The 26,962-nt window shown below is 47.6% G+C and overlaps 1 protein-coding gene across 2 annotated transcripts; it reads left to right on the top strand.

Annotated features, from left to right (window-relative positions):
• Nucleotides 1-804: 804 nt before the first annotated feature.
• On the top strand, nt 805-22,903 carry CHRND (cholinergic receptor nicotinic delta subunit). 2 transcript variants are annotated; one of them, XM_060274295.2, is made up of 12 exons: nt 805-946; nt 3,833-3,978; nt 5,033-5,077; nt 5,579-5,688; nt 8,044-8,199; nt 9,606-9,721; nt 12,754-12,954; nt 13,602-13,713; nt 14,530-14,644; nt 18,568-18,772; nt 21,820-21,938; nt 22,355-22,903. In XM_060274295.2, exons 1-12 carry the CDS (start codon nt 901-903, stop codon nt 22,535-22,537), a joined length of 1,554 nt encoding a protein of 517 aa, XP_060130278.1. In that variant the 5' UTR covers nt 805-900; the 3' UTR covers nt 22,538-22,903. The 2 variants fall into 2 exon arrangements, with proteins under 2 accessions (XP_060130278.1, XP_060130279.1); XM_060274296.2 differs by having other exon boundaries at nt 812-946; nt 3,836-3,978.
• The last annotated feature ends 4,059 nt before the right edge of the window (nt 22,904-26,962 follow it).

Raw genomic sequence — 26,962 nt, 5'->3', positions numbered from 1 at the left:
TTTTGTATGCAGTTGTGACTGATTACACTTTTTGCAAAGCATTTCCCCTTCATGCAATGCTATGTGCATTTTAATGCACACTTCCCCCCAAAATTGTTCAGTTGAAGAACTGCACCGCAAATTTCAGAGCAAGTGCAAATTTCAAACAATAGCAGTGTTTCTGGTGATCTTGGTTTGAGGAGTGCAAAATAGGCAGTTTCTCGTTAAAATAAGGAAGAAAAACATACCTGCCATCCCCATTGGGGGGCAGAGCCATTGTGAAGTTTTTGTTTAAGTTTTGAACTTCCATGAAAATAAGGAATGAAGCTTAATAATTGGCCTCAGCATCATTTGGAGGCACCCATTTAAGAACCTAAGAAGGGCCTGCTGGACTAGACCAAATGGGGTCCACCTAATCCAGAATCCTGTTCTCATAGTGGCCAACCAGATGCCTGTGAGAAACCTACAAATCCAAGCACAAGAACAATTCACTCCTCCAGCAGTTTCCAGCAAGTGGAATTTGAAAGCATTGCTTTCAAAGTTTGGTCACAGCACAAAAACTACACCTTGCCTACTGACGGGTCAGGCTGGAATCGGGGTGCTTTGCCCCCCCCCCATGTGGGGCAGCTCAAGCCCCGCCAACTCTTCGCCGCTCGTTTACCCAGAGCAAAATGTCCCTCTTTGTTCAGAGAGGGGAAGGAAGGGATAGATTTGCTGTCTCTTGTTCTTCGGTCCTGCAGCTATTTTCTAATTCCCCCCCCCCCGCTTGCCCCTGCCAGCCTTGCAGCTGCCGCCATCCGTCCGCATTCCCAAGTCACGGTCCCAGCTCGTACTTCCGTCCCCTTCGGAAAAAAACACACGGCTGAGGCATTCGGAGGGTGAGCAGGGCACGGAGACGGCACAGGCGACCCGGGTGCCAACATGGACAGGCGGACACTCGCTCTGCTCTGGGCTTTCATCCTCCCAGGTAAGGATGCCGCTGCCTGTCAGGGCCTGCAGACTTGGGCCTAGTGGGAGAAGCCGCAGGAGGTGCTCCCAGCAAGAAGGTGGCTTCCAAAGCTGGGAGACTTGGAGGTGGATATGTGGAATGGGGCACTTCTAGTGAGGAGCCCTGGGGTTCAGGCTATTGGCATCAACAGGAGGGAGAAGGAGAAGGAGGGACATTTCTCCCCCTTCATTCTATCTGTCTGTCTGTCTGCCCGTCTGCCTGCCTGCCTGCCTGTCTGTCTGTCTATCTATCTAATCATCTCATCTCATCTCTATCATGTATCTATCATCTGTCTGTCTGTTTGTCTGTCTATCTATCTATCTATCTATCTATCTATCTATCATCTATCTATCATCTATCTACCGTATCTATCTACCTATCTAATCATCTCATCTCTATCATGTATCTATCATCTGTCTGTCTATCATCTATCTATCTATCTATCTATCTATCTATCTATCTATCTATCTATCATCTATCTATCTATATTTCAAGTTTATATATTTCACTAATTTTACATTCATTTTGACATTTCAGAACCTGACTTCCATCCCCCTTTTGTTTCTAACACTTCTGCATATCCAAATGAAATTTATTTGCTAATTTATTCATCTTCTTTAAATATATACTCTTATGAAACTGGAGGTTATTACAATAACCCTGCCAATGTTTTTATCTGTTTATAATTCATCTGTAAATATTCAATAAACCATTTCCATTTTATTTTTAAAATTGTTATCTTGATTTCTTATTTTTCTGGTAACTTTCACCATTTCTGTATATTCCATAAGTTTTTGTATCCATTCTTCCTTTACTGGGACTTCTGCTTCTTTCCATTTTGGGGCATGTAACATTCTTGCCGTTGTAGTAGCATACATGAATAAGTTTCTATACATTTTAGGTTGTTCTCTCCCTATAACTCCCAAAGGAAAATCTTCTGTTTTTTATTTATTTTACAAAGGTTATTTTAAATATCCTTTTCATTTCATTATATATCCCCCTTCATGTGAAACCAGAACCCCCTGATTCTCTGCTTCCATGAATAAAAAAAGCAGCTTCCTGCATTTATCTAAGCTGATAGATGAGGCAAAAAACATAGGCACAATTCTTCTCATTTTCTATGTGAGAATTTTCACATTTTACTCCCCAAAATTCTTGTGGATACTTATTTTTCATCCCTTCTTAGAGAAAGGCACAATCTTGAACCTGGAAACTTCTTACCAGATGGTGGAGACGGGGAAGGGCTTTGGGCACTCTGCATTTGCTCAGGGGAACTCTTTTCTTCTCATATTTCATGCTCCACGGTGAGTGTTCCTGCGCAGAGAGCATTCGAAGAAAAGGGAGTTTGTTGCATTGCAGCTGCCTTGACTCAAAAGAGGGGCAGAAGCAGAGGGATATTGCCTCCAGCAACATCCAGGATATTGCTGAAGGGCTAAACTGAGAACCGATGTGGTGTAATGGTTGGTGTGTCAGACCAGGACCCAGGAGACAAGGGTTCCAATCCCCACGCGGCCAGAAAGCTCACAGGGTGACACTGTCTCTCAGCCTAGCCTACCTCAAAGGGCTGCCGTGAGGAATTCATCACTGCCCTCTTTTTAGCACCTGCCGAAAACATTTTCATTTAGACAAGCCTACCCAGATGTTCAGAAAGCAGGTGCGAGTTCTAATCTGTTTCTAGCCTGTTGTTATTTTAACTCTTTGAAAGTTTTTAATTGTTGTTATTGATTATTATTTTCCTACCGGTATTTTTATTGTTTTGTCTTCTCTTTCGTAAACGGCTTTGAGGTTAGCTTGTTTCCTGCGATCGGGCAGTGTATGTATTACATGAAATAAATTTCTAGCGAGATCTCACCGGATTCTCACGAGATCTTGCAAGATTTGTGGGGTGCTGTTCGCAGGGAGGTCCAGCTGACTCCTTCATCATGCCCCTCTAGGTGCCAGGTGAGAGCATTCCTCTTCAACCAGGCCATGGGCTCATTAACATCCGATACCCTTTTAAATCTGTTTTTTTTTGGGGGGGGTGAGGTATTGCCTCGTGTTTTTTATTATGCACTAGCTGGCCTTGCACGCGTTGCTGTGCGTTAGTCTGTGAGATGGAGGGTAATAGCCCCTCTTCAGATCCCCCTGAGCCTCAGAGTCCCCCTGAGCCGAGGCGAGACACTGTGGAGAGGGCAGGTTTCATCCCTCTGTCTCCCCCCATCCTGTTGTGACCCATTAACTATCCCTGCCCTCTATTCAGCCCCACCCCACCCCAGGCAGGCCCCTACCTCCACTTGGCAATGTTGGGCCTTGTTGCTGTAAAAGGCCTGCTTTCAGTTCTGCTGAGGTCTTCAATACCTCTGCCGGATGGATATATGTGAGTGGTGGATCTTGTGGTGGAGGTGGGGTTTGTGGGTGTGGTGTAGATTCACAGGAAGGGAGGGTGTACTGTGGGAGGAAATGCACTCGAGGGCGCTGTTTTACTTTGTTGAAAAAGAGGTCTGTACCTGCGCAGGTGTGAGTTCTGAGGGATTTTTTTTTCTAGGAACACTCGGAGAGTGGGCTGGATCGTTGTGTGTCAAAATTTCAGAATGATCGGTCAAGCGGTTACGGAGAAAAGTGGAGCCCACACTTTCACAAATTTTACATTTATATATAGATTTCATGTGTGGTTTTGTTGTCTTTCTTTTGTGTGTGAACCACCCTGAGTTCTACAGATGAAGGGCGGTATACATATTTAAATAAATAAATACATACATAAATACATAAATAAATAAATGTCTGAGCTTGCAGGAAGGCTGAGCTTGGAGCAAGGCTCTGCCGCTTCTCTGGCCAGCTCCTGGGATGAACCACCGCACCCCCCTGCTTCTCTCCCCTTCCCTCCAGCAGCCCTGGGCGTGAACATGGAAGAGCGGCTCATCAAGTACCTCTTTGAGGAGAAAGGCTACAACAAGAACCTGCGTCCTGTAGAATCCAAGGACGAAAGCGTCACTGTCTCCCTGGCATTGACCCTCTCCAATCTCGTCTCCCTGGTGAGCCCACCTTCTGGGATCCACCAGCAACTTGTCATCATCACTTGTTATCTTACATGAAGAGCATAAGAGCCCCTCTGGATCGCCCCCCCCAAAGGCCCATTTGGCCCAGCCTCCTGTTCCCCACAGGGCCAACCGGATGCCTTTGGGAAGCCCATGGCCCCTCCCCACACCTTGCATCTGGAGGTGCACAGCTGCGGAACATGGACGCTCCCATTTCACTGTTGTGGCTGGAAGCCGTTGATAGACCTAACCTCCAGGATTTGAAAAGGACTAGCTGTCTTTAAAAGACGGTTAGATGATGTCCGAGTATATTTCAGATGAATTCATAGAGGAGGAGGAGAGGGCTATCGAGGACTGCTAGCCACAAGTGGCTCCACAGTTGGAGACAGTGAGGCTTCTGATTGCCAGTCGCTGGAAACCACAGGAGGTCTGTGCTTGGATCCTGCTTGTGGGTTTTCCACAGGCATCTGGCTGGCCACTGTGAGAACAGGATGCTGAACTAGTCAATGGCTTGATCCAGCAAGGTTCTTATTTTGTCCAAGCTCTGGTTTAAAATCATCTCAGACAATGGCTGTCACCGCAGGGCTCCTGTATCTGCGTCCTGTGTTGCAGATCCTGCCCTGCCGGTTAGATCAGATTACCCCCAAGGCTCGTCCCAATTTTACAATTGCAATCCCCATAAATTTATTGTGTGCATTCTGAAGAGCCATTGTCTTTTGTCTGGGATAGATGGACCAATGCTTTGCTTTGGTGTGATGCAATTTCCTGTGTTCCTGTTCCCCTCTCTTGCTCCTCCTAATCCGGGCAGCCTAATTTCAAAGCTTCAGCATCCTCTGTGACAAAAGTGATGGTACCCAGGGCTGTTGGGTGCAAAAACTGCCCAGTGCCCCCAATTTTATTATTTTATTTTTTTTGGGGGGGAGACATGCCAAAGTTGTTGAGCTTTTTTAAGGGGCGGCAGCTCAGAGTTGTTGAGCTTGGGGGGGGGGGACACACACAACTCGCTCCCATGCCACTGGGTCTGATCCTCCCTTATTGTGTGTTGTTACAGAAAGAGGCCGACGAAACTCTCACCAGCAATGTCTGGATTGAGCATGTGAGTAGGAGAAAGCCCTTGCCAGCCCCTCCAACCCAAATCAAAGACTGATCATTGAATTGTGTGTGTGTGTGTGTGTGTGTGTGTGTGTGTGTGTGTGTGTGTGTGTACACACAGAGTGGTACCTTAGTTCCCAAACTTAATCCGTTCCGGAAGTCCATTCCAAAACCAATGCGTTCCAAAACCAAGGTGCGCTTTCCCATACAAAGTAATGCAAAATGACCCCCCACGGGCTGCTTGTGGCCCATGGGCCTTAAGTTGCCAACCCCTGACCAAGGCGTTTGAGAACCAAGGTACTACTGTATATCTTCTACTGTACTTCCAGCTGAGCTAATGTGCTCATTTGAACTCCTGATTCATGGCGCATTTGGCTTCTGTTTTGTAGGTGTAACTTTATTGTTGATTTCACGCTGTTTGCTGCTGTGAATTCTCTCTCTCTCTCTTAACGTTGGCATTATAGATTTTTTTTGCAGGTAATTAAAATAAACTAAATCCCCGCAGGGGTGGATGGACTACCGGCTGAAATGGAACGAGACAGAATTTGGCGGCATCAGTGTGCTCCGCCTGCCGCCGGACATGCTGTGGCTGCCTCAGATTGTCCTGGAGAACAAGTGAGCATCAGCTAAGTCGCCCTTAGGGTCGCCAAATCAGGGGGACCATGCTCCTCTGCTTTCCGAGGCAGCTGGCTCTTCAGAACATTAGCGGGTGATGTCTCCCTCCAGGCTGGTTCTTTCCTACATGGGCTGCAGGGCAGGGGTGGCACGCCCTGTGTTGCCACCAGAGGCAAAATGGGAAGTGCTGCCCGGCCCTACCATTGCCGCACAATCTCCACAGTCGGAAGCAATGCCGTTTCCCAGCGAGATCTCGCCGAAATCTCACGATATCTCGGACGCCCCACGAGATCTCGCAAGATTTGTGGAATGCTCCCCCTAGGGAGGTTCGGCTAGTGCCATCGTTATACGCCTTTAGGTGGCAAGCGAAAACGTTTACCTTCAACCAGGCCTTTGATTATTATTAATAATAACAACAATAATTTCATTATTTATACCCTGCCCATCTGACTGCGTTGCTCCAACCGCTCTGTGTGGCTTCCAAAATATATAAAAACATAATAAAACACAACACATTAAAAAGCTGCCCTATAGTATACAGGGCTGCCGTCAGATGTCTTCTAAAGCTTGCATAGCGATTAACATCTGATACCCTTTTAAATGTGTTTGTGAGAGCGGGAGGTCGGGGGGCGGGGTATTCATTTATCTTTGTTTTGATTATGCATTATGCATTTTTATATTAGTATTTTTATGCTGCAGACCTCCCAGAGATCTACAGATGAAGGGGGTGGTATACAGGTTTGAGAAGTAATAATAATCTTCATGGAAATCGGCACCTAATAATAATAATAATAATAATAATAATAATAATAATTTATTTGTACCCTGCCCATCTGGCTGGGTTTCCCCAGCCACTCTTCCAACCAAGATTAAAAATACATTGAAATGTCACACATTAAAAGCATCTCTGAACAGGGCTGCCTTCAGATGTTTTCTAAATGTCAGGTAGTTATTTATCGCTTTGACATCTGATGGGAGGGCATTCCACAGGACAGGTGCCACTACCGAGAAGGCCCTCTGTCTGGTTCCCTGTAACCTCACTTCTCGCCATGAGGGAACCGCCAGAAGGCCCTCGGCGCTGGACCTCAGTGTCTGGGCAAAACGGTGGGGGTGGAGACGCTCCTTCAAGTATACTGGGCCAAGGCCGTTTAGGGTTTTAAAGGTCAACACCAAGACTTTGAATTGTGCCCAGAAACGTACTGGGAGCCAATGTAGGTCTTTCAGGACCAGTGTTATATGGTCTCGGTGGCCGCTCCCAGTCACCAGTCTAGCTGCCGCATTCTGGATTAGTTGTAGTTTCCGGGTTAGCTTCAAAGGTGGCCCCATGTAGAGTGCATTGCAGAAGTCCAAGCGGGAGATAACTAGAGCATGCACCACTCTGGCGAGACAGTCTGCGGGCAGGTAGGGTCTCAGCCTGTGTACCAGATGGAGCTGATAAACAGCTGCCCTGGATACAGAAGTGACCTGTGCCTCCATGGACAACTGTTAGTCCAAAATGACTCCCAGGCTGCGCACGTCGTCCTTCAGGGGCACAGTTACCCCATTCAGGACCAGGGAGTCTTCCACACCTGCCCTCCCCCGTCCCCCAAGAAGAGTACTTCTGTCCATCAATATGCGGATGATACCCAGCTCTACCTCTCTTTTAAATCGGAACCAGTGAAGGCACTCTACCTCTACCTCTGTGAGTACCTGGAGGCGGTTGGAAGATGGATGGCGGTTAATGTATTGAGGTTGAATCCTGACGAGTACTTCTGTCTTGTCAGGATTCAACCTCAATACATTAACCGCCATCCATCTTCCAACCGCCTCCAGGTACTCACAGAGGTAGAGGTAGAGTGCCTTCACTGGTTCCGATTTAAAAGAGAGGTAGAGCTGGGTATCATCCGCATATTGATGGACACCCAGCCCAAACCCCCTGATGATCTCTCCCGGCGGACAGAACCCTGAGGCACCCCACAAGTGAGGGCCCAGGGGTCTGAACACTCATCCCCCACCACCACTTTCTGGACACGGCCCAGGAGGAAGGAGCGGAACCACTGTATCACAGTGCCCCTAGCTCCACTAGGGTGGTGGGGGTCACCCATGGGGGGGAGATACCTCCGTGGCTTCTACCGACTGAGAGGGCAGCTTCACTTCGCCTCCTGGGTGGGCCAGGTCTGGTTTCCGGGGGAGGACAGAGGCCACGGTTCTACGTGGTGAGCAGAAACACCCGCATGGACGGGAGGATCGCCTTAGCTTGGCATTGGATCCTGCCCAGTGTCTTCTTGGAGGCCTGCCTTGCCTCAGTGGACAGGAAGCAGTTCCCCGGGAAGGACGATGCTCTCCTCAGCCCCGCAACTTCCTCTTCCTTTGCAGCAACGACGGGACCTTTGAGGCCACCTACTACGCCAACATCCTCCTCTCCTCGGACGGCGGCGTCTACTGGCTGCCGCCCACCATCTTCCGCAGCGCCTGCCCCATCAACGTCAACTACTTCCCCTTCGACTGGCAGAACTGCACCTTGAAGTTCACGTGAGGAACTTCCAGCCCCCTTGCTGGCCTTCTTTGGCATGTGTGTGGTTGTGTGGTTGGGTCCCTAGAAACTAGAGCCACATGGCTCATTCAGTAGAGTGCGAGACTCTTCGCCTCAGGGTCATGGGTTCGAACCCCATGCTGGGAGCAAGATTCCTGCACGGCAGGGGCTTAGACTAGATAGCCCTGGGGTACACCTTCCAACTTTACAGTTTTATGATTCTGTTATTCTAATTCACACATTTTTTTTGGCAAACCATTTCCCCTCGTATAATGCATTTTCGGATGGTAATATACGTATTGCTATGCTCGCTTTACCCTGTCTAGTGCATGCTCTCTCCTTTTGGGTACACATTGATCACAGAATTGGTTCGCTCTAATACAGGCATGTCCAACTCCCAAGAGACTGTGATCTACTCCCAGTATATTTAAAAAATGGCAGTAATCTACCCATTGTCTTTGGAGGGAGGAGGAGCGTGTGTGGGGTGGATGGATTGCCCAGAGTTGTTGAGCTTTTTGGGGGGAGGATTGCACAGAGCTTTTTAGCTCTCCCCCCCCCCCGTAACTTTTTGTACACGATAAGGATCCTGCGATCTACCAGGATCAGCCGGGGGTCTACCAGTAGATTGTGATCTACTGTTTGGACATCCCTGCTCTAATTCAACCCCCTTGTCACGGTCCGGTCGGCGGGCGTCAGGACCAGAGGCAAGATGGTGGTGTAGAAGCAGGAACAAGTGCAGGGCTGAGGGTCCAGCAGCAGGCAGTCGCAGGGTCAAGGAGCAAGGCAGAGGCGAAGGTCTGGGAGTCAAGGCAAAAGGTCCAAGGGTTGAGGATCAAGGCGTCGGCAAGGCGAGGGTCCAAGGAACAAGGTGTCGGCAAGGCAAAGGTTCAAGGAGCAAGAGGCCAGAGGCAACCAGGCAGGGATAGCGTTGCTGTGGCAAAGAGCTGAAGGGAAATGCTGAGCTTTTATCCCTCCCAGCTCCTGCCACCAGGTGCAGTGAGGTATCAAGTGGCCTCACCTGAGTGGCCACTCCTTGCTTCTCCAGCACAAGCTGAGGCCTCACCTGAGTGACCACTCCTTGCCTCTCCAGCACAAGCTGAGGCAGGCCCCAGTCCTGCAAAGCACTACAGGCCCCAGAGCCTGACTCCTGCCCATACTCCTGACACCCCTGTATTGCAGGAGTCACAGCTATTGAGGTTTGGAGGGCCGCTGGGCATGAGGTTACCATGTGGGGTGTGTGTGTGTGTGTGTGTGTGTGTGTGTTTTAAAAAGGCTTCAAACAGCTTTATTAAGTTTGCTTGGTGGGGCAGAGGGGACATATTAGAGAGGGTTCGTTCAAAGGCATCTGTAGAACCTTCTGCCACTGGGATTCTCTGCTGACTGGCTTTCCGCCTACCTTCCCCAGCTCTCTGATGTACAGCGCCAACGAGATCAACATGGAACTCATGTCGAAGAAAGACGAAGAGACCGAGAATTGGTACGTGGTGCAGTGGATCATCATTGACCCAGAAGGATTCACCGGTAAGTGGGGGGGGGGGGAGGGGGTGTCCTCCTCTAAGGGGATCAGCAGTGGTGGGAGGAGGTGTCCCAATAGGGCAGAAAACCATCGTCCTCAACCGCTGGGGGGAGATTCTCCACCCCAAGGGCTGCTTTCCAATCTGGGCAACATTCTAAGGGTCCCGTGTGGGCAGTGGGTGGGGCTAGAGGAGGCAAACTGGGCAGAGCAACGTGTACAATTTTCACTTTTGTACAGTAAACAAGCTCTGGCTTAGGGCCCCCGCCCTCTTGGGGGTCCCCAAAAAATTTAAAGGGGAAAAAAGTGGATGTACATTTCCAAAATCTAAGATAAAAAACAAATAAAAACAAACCTATATACAGTACAGCAACAGTGTTTTGTGTTGTGTAATAATAATAATAATAATAATAATAATAATAATAATAATATAATAATAATAATAATAATAATAATAATAATAACTTATTATTTGTACCCCAGCCACTCTGGGCGGCTTCCAACAAGATTAAAATACATTTAAAAATGTAGGCTCCTATGATGTAAGTAATGGGCCCCACCTGCTAGCCTGCTCCCTAAAATATCACTGGTTTGCTCACTTCTGTATATAGGGTGCCTACATTCTGCATGGACTGTTTGCAGGGCAACATGTCGCATGCAGCTGCAGATCGCAGTGCAGCCCAGTTGAATGGAGGCCAAGCTGTTATACCTGTTATCTAATATTAAAGAGTGCTTGTCGACTGGTGATCAGGCAGCATAGACTAAGGATATGAGTCTTATGCCTCCTGATTGATTTCATGGAATACATAATTTATTAATTTTTGATCCCATTATGGCTTTAGGTACCTATTAGGTCCATCAATTACCATAGAGCATATATTCAACACAGAAAACAGCGATAATTTGTTGTTGACAAAGGACAGCTGGACATATAAAGGGCACCGTTACCTTCAGCAGCTTAGGGCCTCATCAAACCTAAATCCGGCACTGTACAGTAGGCTAGTATTGACACATCAACACACCTTTCTCTCCTCCAGGCAGGCATTGTCAGGATTCAAGGACACAACCCATTCAGGAAGAAAAACCCAAGGTGGCCAGGAGAGGGAATGGCCAGGATAGAAAGGGTGTGGCATGGGTAAAGTTTCAAGGGCCAGAAAGAGTGGCTTGGAGGGCCTGAGGTTAGACCTTTCAGTTAGAGAATCCTGAGACCTGTAGTTTACCCCCTCACAGAGTTATATGTCTCAGCACCCTTAATGAAACTACATCTCCCAGCATTCTCTGGGAGCAGGCCCGTCCTAGCCATAGAGGCTAGTGGTGCGGAGAACCACGGCGCCGGGCACTGGAGGGCGCTGGAAGGGCACCAAGTGAGCGCAGGGTTCCGGCGATCTGGCCAGGACTGCGCTCCTTCTCCGAGGACTCCACGCTGCACCTCCTTCTCGTTTCCCCAGCGCTGGGTTCCGCTCAGTCGAGCTTCGCCACCAGCGCGCGCACAGCGCCCAAGCAACTCTTTCTGGTCCCGCGGTGCGTGAGCTGGTAGCGAAGCTTGACTGAGCGGAACCCAGCGCTGGGGAAACGAGAAGGAGGCGCAGTGCGGAGTCCTTGGAGGTGGCCTCCTGCTGCTGCCGCGGTCCGCTTGGCACTCCCGGGCCCTTGGAGAGGCTCTGGAGGGGGGCGCTGGAGGGACCTTAGCGCCAGGGCACTGGATGGGCTTAAGACGGCCCTGTCTGGGAGAATGCCCAATGTCCATTCTGCCTGCCTCCCTCCTGGTTCATGGGCCTTGTGCGTATGTCCCCCCTCTCCTTGAATGCTCACGACATCCCTGTTAAGAGCTGGGGAGTCATTTTATTTATCAGCATCTGAATGAGCACTCAGGGGAGTCCCCGTGCAGGGTTTCAAGACAATAAAGCATTAAGGCAGCACTTTGCAACCACGGCACGTCAATACAAAATAATAATTCCTCGCGTTTATGTGGAACTTGCAGAGCGTTCAAAGCTCCTTCTCACAATTATCTTGTTGTGATCCTCACAGCATCTCCACTTGGCAGATCCAGTAATAGCACGGTAATTCACCCTATTTCCGATCCAATTCGCTGTGTGCCATTGCTTTATGTAGCTGGCGGGGGGCAGGGATAGAAGGGATGGGATGGAGTGGCTGGAGTTCTCAGCAGAAGCGCTGCAGCTTTTTGTTGCAGGACTCCCATCTGCTAGCCTCTTATTGCAGATGGAGGCTGAGTCAATAACCCCTCAAATATCAACTGTAGAGAAGAGATGCTTTGATCTTCCTACTCGGTTCATGTTTGCACTGGATTGGCCTCTCCTACCTTGAAAATGTCCCCTTGAGCATATGCACATTACTCTGGATGTGAGGACTGGACGCCTGCCCTCACATCCATTCTGAACAGAGGAGCTTCTCTCTGTGACCGTGTGGCACTGGCTGATGTGACTGCCTTTTATCACTGGTGGTGGGGGGTCCCTGTCTCTTCTTCCTACTCTTTTAGATGTGGCGGCCATTTTGTATTATGCTGCGCCTCAACAGCAGCCATATTGTGCCCCTCTACATTTCGACGGCAGCCATATTGTGACTGCCGCCCCCTTGGCACTTTCTCCCAAATTTCAAAATTAGCCCGCTGGCGAAAAAAAGATTGCGGAGAAAGGAACGGAGCAGAGAGGTTTTGTCCTTCTTACTTACAGCCTTGTACAAAGCAGGGAGACGCACAAGCAGACATACAGAGGAAAGGCTTCCTCAGAACCACGCAGCCAAGCAGAGCATGTGTTACCTCAGTAGAGATTGTGCCACTCTGACTGGCTGCTAAACAACACCGCCATGGCTTGTTGACTTTAAAATTAACAGAATTAAACTTTAAGTTGCAAACTGAATGATCTCTGCTGCCACACTTCCAATGGCTAGGAGCCCTCTCCATTCTGGGTTCCTGTGAACTGTGGAATACGCATTGCTCTATGCATCAAGGGTGGATATCTTACAGATGTGCAGAGTGTTCTGGCTGGTGACCTGCCCCCCCCCCTCTCTCTCTCCTACCCAGAGAATGGCGAATGGGAGATCATTCACAGGCCAGCCCGCAAAAACACTGACCCGTGTGTCCCTCGCAACAGCAACAAGCACCAGGACATCACCTTTTACCTCATCATCAAGCGCAAGCCGCTTTTCTACATCATCAACATTGTCACCCCCTGCATCCTCATCGCCTTCATGATCATCCTGATTTTCTACTTGCCTGCTGACTGTGAGCATGCAGCCGCCCCAGACAGGGATCGAACCTGCAACCTTGGCATTATCAGCACACTGCTCTAACCAACTGAGCTATCTATATCGAAGCATGTGCCAATGAGGGCGGGATGTGTAGCACCTGTTCCGGGCTCAGTTTGAAGTTCTGGTTTGATCTATAGAGAATTATGAGGCTCAGGACCCCAATGCCTCAAGAATTGCCTCTTGAACTGCCCTGAACCCTGTGATCATCATCTGAGTCTCTTCTCTGTCTTCCTCCTCCATGGGAGGTCCAGAGGGTGGTGCTACTCTAGAAGGGCCTTTATAGTGGTGCCCCCCTGTTTGTGAAATGCTTTCCCCAGGGAGCCACACCTGGCACTATCTTTCTCTGTCTGCAGGCGCCAGGCAACTTATTCTTTATTTTTTACCTTTACCGAGCCTTCTGACCCTTAATTTGAAGGCGCTCAGGTATTTGGAACCTCTTTTAGTGGGGCGGGTTCCGCAAGGTCTGTCTTCTACCTGCACAGGTGTGCTTTGAGTTTTCATTGCTCCTGTGTGTTACAGTTGATTTCAGTGCTCATACTATTTGCGTGAGCCTCTATGTCTTGCTTCCTAGAGGAAAGTGGCTAATAAACTTCCCTCTGCTCCTCCTTTCGTGCCTTCCAGGTGGGGAGAAGGTGACCCTGGCCATCTCCATCCTGCTGGCTCAGTCTGTCTTCTTGCTGCTGATCTCCCAGCGTCTCCCAGCCACCTCCTTAGCCATCCCTCTCATTGGCAAGTAAGTCTTGCTCTGCTGGGAAAACTATTTTTGAGGACAAGGCTATCAAGGTCTACCAGCCGTGATGGCTAAGCTCTCCCTCTTGAACCTCCTGATCTAGCAGCTAGCCTTTCCTTGTGTTCTCAGCCTGCTCGTCCCTTTGTGATCCTTATCATTTTGCATTCGCCCCCTTCCTTGTTCGTTCAGATTATTTCCATCATTCAGTATGAATTGTGCAGCTGCCTGGAAGGCTCTTGAATGGGGCAGCAGCTGTGCAGGGCGCCATCATTTGAAAACATAAATGTTGTGTCAGGGACCGTGCTGAGGAGGAATGGTGGGTTTCACCCCCTCCACTTGATCCTGAATCTTCCCAGGAGCAGGAGGACAGTATAGATTTGGAACAGTGGTTTGCATAGTTCAGAAGGCAGAAGCTGGGAAATACTGGATGGGGAACAGCTAGAAGAAGACTGGGAGAGAGAGGGTCACAGTCTCTGGACAGCATTCTTCCACTGCCCTCCCCAAGGTTGAGAAGAGCTCAGAAAGTCTCAGAACAGAAAGCACAGAGCGTACAAGCTCAGATTACAAGAGGTAGGAGTGACATAGATTAATAGGGATGGAGGGGGGAGTAACCCTTAATTGGGAACACCGCCATTCCTAGGCAAACTTGTTCTTTTGTCTCTCACTGTGATTATTAAAGAATCTAACTGGTAAGGCCTTCCTTTTGTTTGATCTTATTATTCACTGTCACGGGGGAGGAAGCCGATTCCTGGAAGCCTGACATATTGGCCCCCATTTCTTTCAAATGCACCTTCTACCTCTCTCCCCTTCCCTGGGCAGGTACCTGCTTTTCGTCATGCTACTTGTGACTGCCGTGGGGGTAGCCACCGTCACAGAGCTCAACATCCATTTCCGCACCCCCAGCACCCACCTCCTGACCGACTGGACCAAAGAGGTGAGCTGCGAGGGCTGGGTAACAGGGAGAGGGGTGGAGATGTGTAAATCCCACATACCATGCGCCCAGAAAATACCGCCAGCGTGGCAGTGTAGCATAGTGGTTGGTGTGTCAGAGTAGGACCTCTTGGAGACAGGGATTCAAATTACCACTGGGCCACAAAGCTGCCTTATACCCACTCAGACCATCTATTGCCTATACTGAATGGCAGCAGCTCTCTGGGTTTGAGCAGGAATAATAATAATAATAATAATAGTAGTAGTAGTAGTAGTAGTAGTAATAATAATAATAATAATAATAATAATAATAATAATAATTTATTACTTATACCCTGCCCATTTGACTGGGCCTCCCCAGCCACTCTGGGCGGCTCCCAACAGAATATTAAAAACATGATAAAACATTCTAAAGCACAGAATGAACTCAGGCTCGCCAGAGAGGTTAAAAGCAACAAAAAGGGCTTTTATGGGTATGTCCGTAGCAAAAGGAAAAACAAGGAAACAGTGGGGTCACTCAGAGGAGAAGATGGTGAAATGCAAACAGGGGACAGAGAAAGGGCAGAACTCCTCAATGCCTTCTTTGCCTCAGTCTTCTCCAAGAAAGAAAACAACGCCCGACCTGAAGAATATGGAGCAGATGATTCAGCAGGGGAAACACAGCCCAGAATAAGTAAGGAGGTAGTACAAGAATACTTGGCTAGTTTAGATGTATTCAAGTCTCCAGGGCCAGATGAACTACATCCAAGAGTATTAAAAGAACTGGCAGAGGTGATTTCAGAACCACTGGCAATAATCTTTGAAAATTCCTGGAGAACAGGCGAAGTTCCAGCAGACTGGAGGAGGGCAAATGTTGTCCCTATTTTCAAAAAAGGGAAAAGAGAGGACCCAAACAATTACCGCCCAGTCAGCCTGACATCAATACCAGGAAAGATTCTAGAGCAGATCATTAAGCAAACAGTCTGTGAGCACCTAGAAAGAAACTCTGTGATCACTAAAAGTCAGCATGGGTTCCTGAAAAATAAGTCATGTCAGACTAATCTGATCTCATTTTTTGACAGAATTACAAGCCTGGTAGATGAAGGGAACGCTGTGGATGTAGCCTATCTTGATTTCAGCAAGGCCTTTGACAAGGTGCCCCATGATATTCTTGTAAAGAAGCTGGTAAAATGTGGGCTAGACAATGCTACCATTCAGTGGATTTGTAACTGGCTTACTGACCGAACCCAAAGGGTGCTCATCAATGGCTCCTCCTCATCCTGGAGAGTAGTGACTAGTGGGGTGCCACAGGGTTCTGTCTTGGGCCCAGTCTTGTTCAACATCTTTATCAATGACTTGGATGATGGGCTTGAGGGCATCCTGAGCAAGTTTGCAGATGACACCAAATTGGGAGGGGTGGCTAACACCCCAGAGGACAGGATCACACTTCAGAATGACCTTAACAGATTAGACAACTGGGCCAAAGCAAACAAGATGAATTTTAACAAGGAGAAATGTAAAGTACTACACTTGGGCAAAAAAAATGAAAGGCACAAATACAGGATGGGAGACACCTGGCTTGAGAGCAGTACATGTGAAAAGGATCTAGGAGTCTTGGTGGACCACAAACTTGACATGAGTCAGCAGTGTGATGCAGCAGCTAAAAAAGCCAATGCAATTCTGGGCTGCATCAATAGGAGTATAGCATCTAGATCAAGGGAAGTAATAGTACCACTGTATTCTGCTCTGGTCAGACCTCACCTGGAGTACTGTGTCCAGTTCTGGGCACCACAGTTCAAGAAGGATACTGACAAGCTGGAACGTGTCCAGAAGAGGGCAACCAAAATGGTCAAAGGCCTGGAAACGATGCCTTATGAGGAACGGCTTAGGGAGCTGGGTATGTTTAGCCTGGAGAAGAGAAGGTTAATGGGTGATATGATAACCATGTTCAAATATATAAAAGGATGCCATATAGAGGAGGGAGAAAGGTTGTTTTCTGCTGCTCCAGAGAAGCGGACACGGAGCAACGGATTCAAACTACAAGAAAGAAAATTCCACCTAAACATTAGGAAGAACTTCCTGACAGTAAGAGCTGTTCGGCAGTGGAATTTGCTGCCAAGGAGTGTGGTGGAGTCTCCTTCTTTGGAGGTCTTTAAGCAGAGGCTTGACAGCCATCTGTCAGGAATGCTTTGATGGTGTTTCCTGCTTGGCAGTGGGTTGGACTGGATGGCCCTTGTGGTCTCTTCCAACTCTATGATTCTATGATTCTAAAAACTTCCCTAAACAGGGCTGCCTTCAGATGTCCTCTAAAAGTCTGGTAGTTGTTTTTCTTTTTGACATCTGGTGGGAGGGCGTTCCACAGGGCGGGTGCCACTGCCAAGAAGGCCCTCTGCCTGGTTCCCTGTAACCTCACTTCTCGCAGGGAGGGAATTTCCAGAAGGCCCTCGGCACTGGACCTCAGTGTCTGGGTTGAACGATGGGGGTGGAGACACTCCTTCAGGTATACTAGGCCAAGGCCGTTTGGGGCTTTAAAGGTCAGCACCAACACTTTGAACTGTGCTCGGAAATATACTGGGAGCCAATGTAGGTCTTTCAAGACCGGTGTTATGTGGTCTCGGTGGCCACTCCCAGACACCAGTCTAGCTGCCGCATTCTGGATTAGTTGTAGTTTCCTGGTCACCTTCAAAGGTAGCCCCACGTAGAGAGCATTGCAGTAGTCCAAGTGGGAGATAACCAGAGCATGTACCACTCTGGCGAGACAGTCCGCGGGCAGGTAGGGTCTCAACCGGAGTACCAGACGGGGCTGGTAGACAACTGCCCTGAAATCTGATCCTAGTGCTACCTGGAGTTGCTAGGAATTGAACCCAGGACCTTCTGCATGCCAAGTAGACGCTCTACCATCTGAGCTATGGCCTTTCCCCAAAGACTAATCACTTCCACAAGGAGGCCTCCAAGAACCTTGCGTGGGTTGAAGGCCAGTTTTTAGACCTCAACGCACAGCAGCAACATACCTTCCAAGCACCCCTATTTTAACCGGACATTCCCAGAATTACAGAAGTGCCCCCCCCAGCTTCTGATTTGATCCCAGAAAGTCCCTGGGATGAGCTGGTTCTTGCAGTGGTTCTGTGTTTTCACTGGGTTTTGCAGCACCCAAAGATGGACATCCCGATTTTACGTGTCCCGATTTTCATCAGAGGAATGTTGGAGGGTATGCAGACATGGGATATTCCTCCCAACTGTTATAAGAAAAAAACTGCTCCTTTTCCCTTATGGGGTATCCAAGAGCCCACATAGAGTCCTTAAGTGGGTTCTCTATCGGTAGGAGAAAACAACAGAGGCCAAGCAGAGAATATTGAGAAGCAAAGTGGCTAGTAAGCTTGATCTTTATTAAACTGTTACAACAGGGTGCTCACTCCCTCCCTCACAGGAGGAAGGTGTGCAAAATAAGAACAACAACCCAGAACAATGGTGTGCAAGCCCTTATATAGACTTTTCAAATTGCCCATCCTGTAGCTCAAGACCCCCCCCCATACATCATACATACATCACAGAAGAGGCGGTCTACAGCAGAGATCCTGCCTGCCAGGATACCTGATAATGGTCACTGATGCTTTACCTGGGCAGCCTGGCCATTCTTTTGTGATGGTTAATATTTAGTTTCTGAGTCCAGGTCACAAGCTCACCCTATTCATATACAGATGCGCCCTTAAAATAGGATTTGTAAGCAAAAGGACAATGGGAAGGCAAAGGAATGTTTGAGGTCAATTTGGGAGGGTCAAAATGGCTTCAGGATTGCTTTCCTGTACTATTTTAGACATGTGGTTTATATACTTATGTATGTGTTTGCCTTGTACATTTATGAACATTGAAATTATATTTGAGTCCTTGGAATTCTTATAACACTGCCTCCCCCAACCTTTCTGCTTTCCTGTCTCCCCAATACTCCAGTTTTTCCTGGAGACCCTCCCTCGCCTCCTTCGCATGTCCAAACCGGCCGAGAGCGAGCCCGAGCGTGGCCTGCTGATCCGGCGATGCAGCTCGGTGGGCTACATCGCCAAGGCGGAGGAGTACTTCACTGTCAAGTCCCGCAGCGAGCTGATGTTCGAGAAGCAGTCGGAGAGGCACGGCTTGGCGAGCCGCACCACTCCTGCCAGTGAGCTTGCGGGGGGGGGCAAGGGGGGGTTTGCTGCTCCCAGGGGGCCAGACGAGGGCCACCATCTCAGAGGGCTTGGAGAGAAGACGAGGCAGAACTTAAGAAGGGCAGGACAGGCACAAGAGAACATGGGCCCTGCTGGCGCAGACCCAAGGGGCCACATGTTCTTCTCAACAGTTTTCTGCAGGCCATATTTTATTTTGTTCCATCTCATTTTTAATTTGTATACCGCCTTTCTATATTGCTATACACAAGGCGGTTTGCGAAGCTGAAGAAACAGCAAAATAGACAGATCACCCACGTTTGAAATGAACAACCTATATCGAACAAAGCAATATTCAATCATCCATTAGAATATAATAGTAGAATTAAATTTCAGCAAATGATAATTAAACAGTTTACACTTAACAATTGCTACAAAGAACCACAAAAACTATAATCAATAAAAATAGTGTGAAGTCACAACGCATAAAATACCACAAAACCTGCAAAACCAGGTAAAAGGGTCAAATTGAGAAACAAGGACGCACAAGTTATAGAATTATTATTTTTTAATATCCCTGGTGGGTGGGGCCAAAGGCAAAAGTGGGTTTTACGTTTGCAAAGGACTGGAGGCTGGTTTCTATGCCCACTCACATGCCCCTCTCTGCCCTCAGTACACGCAAGCAAGAGTTCTTGCCATGCGGTCAGAGTTCTAGGACACAGTCCAGCCAGGCAAAAACACTCCAGTGGAGAGTGAAGGGGTGTGTGGCCTGGGGAGACTCCCAAAGGCCAGAGGGAGAGGCCTGGACCAGCATGAGGCTCCTCCACCCTTAGTCTATGTGCCCCAACATCCAGTTCTCACAGTGGCCAACCAGATACCTCAAGCAGCACTATTGATCCTTTAAAAAGTCTTAACCAACTTACATAAAATATGCATTATAACTACACATCAGGTCAGACGTGAAAAGCAAGGAAAGTTTAATAAAATTATAAACTGACACGTACATGTGTGCCTCCGCTCTGGTTCACCATGGCTCAAATTCAAACTCAATTTTTATCTAACACCAGAGCACCATCTTCCAAAACACGCTGGCTGCTAGGAAATTCGAATATTGTTTTTATAGACTGTAAATTTAGCTGGTGGGTGTAAACGCTTGGGCTGTAAAATTTTTATGCGTGCCTGGCACTGTTGCTGTGGGCTGTGCTTTTTATTATTGCTGTTATCAGAACAGCAGCTTAGAAATATTGTTCATAAATAGATAAATATTTGAAAGCCCGGGCACTGACGTTGCGCTAATCCGCATTCATGAACACTGCAAGGTTGTTGCAATGGGAAGGGGGGGGAACGGACGGACAGGAGAGCCTTGCATGGGCCTGAGTCCCTTTCCTGCAGCCCCCACCTCCTAGCAAAGGGACCTCTGTGGTCACACACACACACACACACACACACACACACACACACACACCCATTTGCTTGTAAATTGTGGAATATTTATTCCAAAAACATTATGCAGCCAACTCAGTGACAACGATTCGCATGGCGACTAATTTATAAGTTAAATACTGCGGAGGGAACACAGAAACCTTGCAAATCAGTGGCAAACCAGACTGCAGTGCCTGCGAAACGCTCTCAGCTGCCCCTAGGCAGATTAGAGCCCCTCTAAGCAGAAAAGCAGAGGTGGCCCATCCCATCTTGCCGCCTGAGGCCAAACAGGAAGGTGCTGCCCTGCATGCGAGACATACATACACTCTGGACACCCCCACTGAAGCCTCACTTACTTGGGTCACGAGGAGGCAGCTTTTGAGGTCTGGCAAGATCTTGCAAGAGCCCCGCCTTGCCTCTAGTTGCAGGAGATGAGCCTCAGGGTTCCTTCCTGCGCTTCAGTTCTATGAGTCTATGATGAATTCAAGTAGAGAACTGTCCTCTGGAATGCATGGCCACCCAAGTCTCGCTGTGGCCCTGTTTTGGTTCCAGCGGGTGGCCAGGGGAGGCCTCTCTGGGGCTGGCAAGGGGCTCTGCGCCCCAGCAGCACCTCCAAAGATCAGAGAGGATATTCTTCGTTGACACATTGCAGGGGGTTGGACTAGATGACTCTACAATTCTATGATCCCACGATGCCCCTTTTTGATTATGAGTGCACTGAGGTCAGCTCCATTAGGGATGGATGCATCTGCCAGCAGCTGTGCTTAATACAGTGGTACCTCGGTTTATGAACGCAATTGGTTCCGGAAGTCTGTTCATAAACTGAAGCGTTCATAAACTGAAGCGAACTTTCCCATTGAAAGTAATGGAAAGTGGATTAATCTGTTCCAGACGGTCCGCGGAGTACTTAAACTGAAGCGTTCATAAACTGAAGCAAACTTTCCCATTGAAAGTAATGGAAAGTGGATTAATCCGTTCCAGACGGGTCCGCGGAGTGCTCAACCTGAAGCGTACTTAACCTGAAGCATGGGTGTAATTGGTTCCGGAAGTCTGTTCATAAACTGAAGCGTTCATAAACTGAAGCGAACTTTCCCATTGAAATAAAAAAATTCCTTCAGTAGCACCTTAAAGACCAACTAAGTTTTTATTTTGGTATGAGCAAAGTAATGGAAAGTGAATTAATCCGTTCCAGATGGGTTCGCGGCGTTCGTAAACAAAAAATTCATAAACCGAAGTGTTCGTAAACCGAGGTTCCACTGTATGCACATTTCTGCAAAGAAGTCCCCCCCCAATAAAATGTGCTCTTTGCATATATATTTTTCACACATATATTTGATACTGACTTTATATGCAGCCGACACATTTTTCTGCCCACTACTTGGCTGGAGAAATGCACTGTGAAGGATGGCTGTACGCCCACCCCCCGAAACCGCAAATTGGGTAGCTTCACCCCGAAGTGCAAACTGAACTGAATTCCTCCCCCCCCCCCATCATAGCCCAGTTTGCTTGATCTGGGAGCTGGGACCCAAATTCTGTGCTGCCCTCTCGGTGACTGCCCTCCTCATCCTGCATTTGTGAGGACCCCCCACACCTGTTTCCTGGGTGCAAACTGCTCACTGCCTCTCTCCTCTCTGTCTACTAGGGCCAAACCCCCACGGGGTGGAGGGCACGCAGGAACAGCTCTACAATGAGATCAAGCCTGCGATCACGGGAGCCAACTTCATCGTGAAGCACACGCGAGACAAGAATGACTACAATGAGGTGGGCTTGGCAGAAGCATCTCGGCTCATCTCTGGTTTACCTTTGGTTCCTCTGAGCCCACAGCTCCTTGCTAGTGCCTTAGATTACAAAGGATTCCTCCCCAACAGTCATTGATGCCCTGTCCGCACTACACATGATTTAAAGCAGTAGCATTCTACTTTAAACAGGGTTGGCCTAGATGGCCCTCGGTTTCCCTTCCTGCTCTATAATCCTATTATTCTCTGTTGCCCAGCCCAACTGTCGAGAGGGCATCCTTTGATATCCTCACTTTCTGTGTCAGGCTGTGGTGCAGAATGCATGCATCAACCGGGAAACGGGAAGGTTCGCGTGTGCTTGAATTGGCCTGTACATGGGTGTGGGAGGGGAGAGATTTTGTGGTCTTTGGGCCCCTCCCAACCTTGCAATTTCATTGGCAGGAGATAGACAACTGGAACAGCATTGCCCGCACGGTGGACCGCCTTTGCTTCTTCCTGGTCATGCCCGTTCTGAGCCTGGGCACTTTGTGGATCTTCCTGAACGGGTCCTACAACCACCCTCCCCCCTTGCCCTTTGAAGGGGACCCCTATGACTACAACGAAGCAAACAAGAATTATATCTAGACCCGGAGGGGAAGCTTGATCCCCGCCTCCCCAGATTCAGAGGGCCTTGACTCAGTTTGAGAGCCAGTCTTCTTCTCTTCCTCTTACCTGTGAAATGGGACGCGGCCGGTACTAATTCACGCTCGCCCCACAAGCCAGTTGGCATGTTGCAATCTCTTAAATGGTTTCTGCTTTTCTGCCTTGTCCCTTGTGGTGCAATAAAAGCTATGTTTCCCAAGTGCTGACTCCGAAACTACAGGGAGAACATGTTTGAAGAATCCTGGATAGCAAGGGGGAAAGTTTGACGTAACCTTTCTTAGGCAATGTGCCTCCCTGTGAGGAAAACCATCCTTACTACGTTCCATTAAAAAAAACGTATCTCTTTCCATCACTGGTAAATTCTTGCATGTGACAGAGAAATATTATAAGCTGCCTTATGTCGAGTCAGATATCCTCGGCCCATCTAGCCTAATATTGTCTACACTGACTGGCAGCAGCTCTTCAGGGTTTCAGGGGAGGGGGCATTCCCAGCCCTGCGTTGGGATGCCAAGGATTGAATCTGGGGCCTTCTGCATGAAAAGCAGGTGCTATATGACCACCAGCCTCTCTCTCTTTTTTAAAAAAATGTCATTTAGTTTGAACTATGGAAAAGCCAGCCATGCAAAGCTCCTATTGGGCAATGCCTGTGCCTTCACCAACACCACTTCCTGATGCAGTTTTGCAACATCCTGCAGTCCAATACGCACTTACCTGGGAGTAAAGGTGTTTCCGGATTAGGGATGGACAAATCTGAACATGTCAGTTTCTCTTTTTTCCAATCTTAGATTCAGTTCCCCACATATCAGTTTGCTTTTTTTAAAAAAGAGTCCTTATAAAAAATTGTCAGCATTTAGTGTGCATTTATCCAAAATATACTCAAAATATAGACATTTTCAGCAATAAAAAGTAAGGGATAACATTTTGATGACACTGAGCAGCAGTGGTGCTACAATAAATTTGTGGGCATGTTAGGGATGTGGATTAGGATATATTATTAGATAGATCCTATCCAAGCTTGTGTTAGCAAGCTTCCAATATCAGCAGAGTGACATTCCCCTTTTGTGCGCAGCAAAACGTGAGCGTTAGGTTTGTTAGAACCTCTGCAACAATATTATACTTCAATATTATATTTCCTGGCAAATCCCCTTTTTCCCTCTTAAAAGAAATACACGACACAGTATTAAAATAAGATAGAGTTTACTCACATGACATCCTGAGTTAACAGCATAATCTCAGAAAGGCAGGCTTACGTAGAAAAGTTACAAATATATACATCTGGAGTCTTCTTAGTAAAGTGAGGCTCCATCTGGTCTCTCTCTTGGCAGCAGGCCGAGAGGGAGAACCATCCTAACTGGAGATTCTCTGGAGATGTAATCCCATTGAAGGAGAAATGACTAAGAGAGAGAATGGCTGCTGGCTAGGGGCTTTTGTCTGCCAGCTAATCAATCTCATCTGCATATCTGGAGAAACAGGAACTGAGCTTAGTCAGGTGTCCCTCCAGGTGAGTTCCTCTTAGTGGACACTCTAGGAACTGTTGTGACTTGCCTGCCCCAGTGTTCCATCCCACAAAATTACCACCTGGAGGCACCCTGGGCCCATTCATTGGCACGAAGCTTGTTTCTGAGTAGGCATCTATAGAATTGTATAGCACCCCTTGGAGACCTTGCAATGGGTCTGCGCTAGGACCAGGGAACACCAGGAGTCAGAATAACTTCAATAGTTGCATTCAGTTCTGGCAACCTCTCAGGTGGGCACCATTGCCATTCTAAGAGAACAAGGTGAGTTCCAGCACCTCTTTTTCTAGAAAAATGGCACTTGTTGTATTTACTGGTAAACAACAGATCAACCATTCAGCAGAGCAGCTAGGACTTGTTAAGAGGGAAAGGCTGAGATTCTGGCCAGCTTCCACTGAGCTACAGAGAAGAGTGAAGGGGAGTTTCCATTGCAGGTCAGGCATGTGGCCACGCATATTACTAGGACTTTGCGAGGAAAGAAAATGAATTTCATATTTACATTCGTTTGAATTGCATTCATTTGTCGTCATCCCCCCATTGATTTAAATAGAAGAGCCAGTTGCTCTTCTGCTGCCGGTAACTTTGGTGCTTGCTGTAAGTTTTGCAAGGCACTCCCAACGCCCATCGTTCTGCCCGGACACACAGGTCCAGCGCCGAGGGCCTTCTGGCGGTTCCCTCACTGCAAGAAGCAAAGCTACAGGGAACCAGGCAGAGGGCCTTCTGGGTAGTGGCGCCCGCCCTGTGGAATGCCCTCCCATCAGATGTCAAAGAGATAAATAACTACCTGACATTTAAAAAACTTCTGAAGGCAGCCCTGGTTAGGGAAGTTTTTAATGTGTGACATTTTAATGTATTTTAATATTTGTTGGAAACCGCCCAGAGTGGCTGGGGAAACCCAGCCGGATGGGCGGGGTAAAATAATAATAATAATAATAATAATAATAATAATAATAATAATAATAATAATATATTATTATTATTATTATTATTATTATTATTATTATTATTATTAGCATCAGGCCTGTGGAATATCAGATAAATAAGGCATAGGATCCTTGTTTTAGAGGCAATTTTTTAAAAAAGTGTGGCCATCCTATAATGCTGCCATTTCAGGCCTCACCTGGAGTACTGTGTCCAGTTCTGGGCACTACAATTCAAGAAGGATACTAACAAGCTGGAACGTGTCCAGAAGAGGGCAACTAAGATGGTCAAAGGCCTGGAAACGATGCCTTATGAGGAACGGCTTAGGGAGCTGGGTATGTTTAGCCTGGAGAAGAGAAGGTTAAGGGGTGATATGATAGCCATGTTCAAATATATAAAAGGATGTCATATAGAAGAGGGTGAAAGGTTGTTTTCTGCTGCTCCAGAGAAGCAGACACGGAGCAATGGATTCAAACTACAAGAAAGAAGATTCCACCTAAACATTAGGAAGAACTTCCTGACAGTAAGAGCTCCCTTCAGCGATACCATCACTGGCTCAGTCGGGGGGGGGGCATATTGTGGTTGCACGCACTGACCCCCTCGGCTTCTCGATAGAAATGATACTAATTTATTTATTTTCTTGGAAAGATGAAGGAGTCCCTTACCAGGGGGAATGGCAAACTAAGCAGATGGACTACGCCACAATGGACTGGAAAGCTCAGGAACCAAGAGGACAAAAACTTTTTAAAGGAATGGGAAATTTTTTATAATTTATTTAGGAGACCACGGTAAGCAGATTAAAACATTAGCAGGGTTTTAATATAATGATTTAATATAATAATAATATTATTAATAATATATTATTAATATAATAATAATAACCCAGGTGGCGCTGTGGTTAAACCACTGAGCCTAGGGCTTGCTGATCAGAAGGTCGGCGGTTCGAATCCCTGTGACGGGGTGAGCTCCCGTTGCTTGGTCCCAGCTCCTGCCAACCTAGCAGTTCAAAAGCATGTCAAAACGCAAGTAGATAAATAGGAACCGCTACAGCGGGAAGGTAAACGGCGTTTCCATGTGCTGCTCTGGTTTGCCAGAAGCGGCTTTGTCATGCTGGCCACATGACCTGGAAGCTATACGCCGGCTCCCTCGGCCAATAATGCGAGATGAGCGTGCAACCCCAGAGTCGGTCACGACTGGACCTAATGGTCAGGGGTCCCTTTACCTTTAGCTAATATCACTTGTAGTGTAACAGGTATTATGGGTAATATGGATGAATACAAAATATAGATTAGGAAATAATATGTAGTTGAAAATGTTTACATCAGGACACAGGGAAGGGATGGGGGGAAGTCGTGAGATCCAGAGAAATCTCTTTATATGGATATGTAATTGGTACTGCTATAAACTCATGTGTGTAAAATCGAATAAAAATGAATTAAAAAACCAAAAACAAATTTATTTATTTATTTAAAAGCATTTATAAACTGCTTAATTATTATTTTTCCTGAGTGGCATACAATGCTTTCTTTTTCTTTCTTTCTTTTTAAAGCATCATTAAAGAATAATAAAGCTTAAAGGCAATAAAATAACACTATAAAAGCATATAAAACAGGCCCCCACACCAAACAGTGTGGCAACTCATGGCAATATCTGAAGTCGCCGGGAGGGTTGAAGAAGGACGGAACTGTATATAGGAGGCCTAGCGGAGCCTCCAGTGAGCTCTCCCCCCCACCCCCCAGGGGTAAAATAAAATAAAATCCTAGGCTGGGTGGTATTTTTGCCACCAGGGTCAGAAGATCGAGGCTGTTTCTACCACACACTGAACACATGCAGAATGGCTTCCACTGGTCAGTTCCAAGGTGATCTCCAAATGTCCAAGATTAGGGGTCAAGCTTCTAAGACAAAGAACTTGAGCAAGTAACATGCCAGGCAAGTTTGAATTCTACTCTCCGCTTTCCCCTGAAATTAAATA

The sequence above is a fragment of the Zootoca vivipara genome, chromosome 5 (genome assembly GCF_965207765.1).
Source record: "Zootoca vivipara chromosome 5, rZooViv2.hap1.1, whole genome shotgun sequence".
Lineage (NCBI taxonomy): Eukaryota > Metazoa > Chordata > Lepidosauria > Squamata > Lacertidae > Zootoca > Zootoca vivipara.
The sequence above is the reverse complement of the archived record's forward strand: the minus strand, read 5'-3'. Positions and strand labels throughout refer to the sequence as shown.

What these genes read in the sequence shown, in the direction of transcription:
- CHRND (XM_060274295.2), top strand. Translation starts at nt 901, where the DNA reads ATGGACAGGCGGACACTCGCTCTGCTCTGGGCTTTCATCCTCCCAG. An exon ending in TCTCCAATCTCGTCTCCCTG is followed by an intron (nt 3,979 to 5,032) that starts GTGAGCCCACCT and finishes GTGTTGTTACAG; the next exon opens with AAAGAGGCCGACGAAACTCT. An exon ending in TGACCGACTGGACCAAAGAG is followed by an intron (nt 14,645 to 18,567) that starts GTGAGCTGCGAG and finishes CCAATACTCCAG; the next exon opens with TTTTTCCTGGAGACCCTCCC.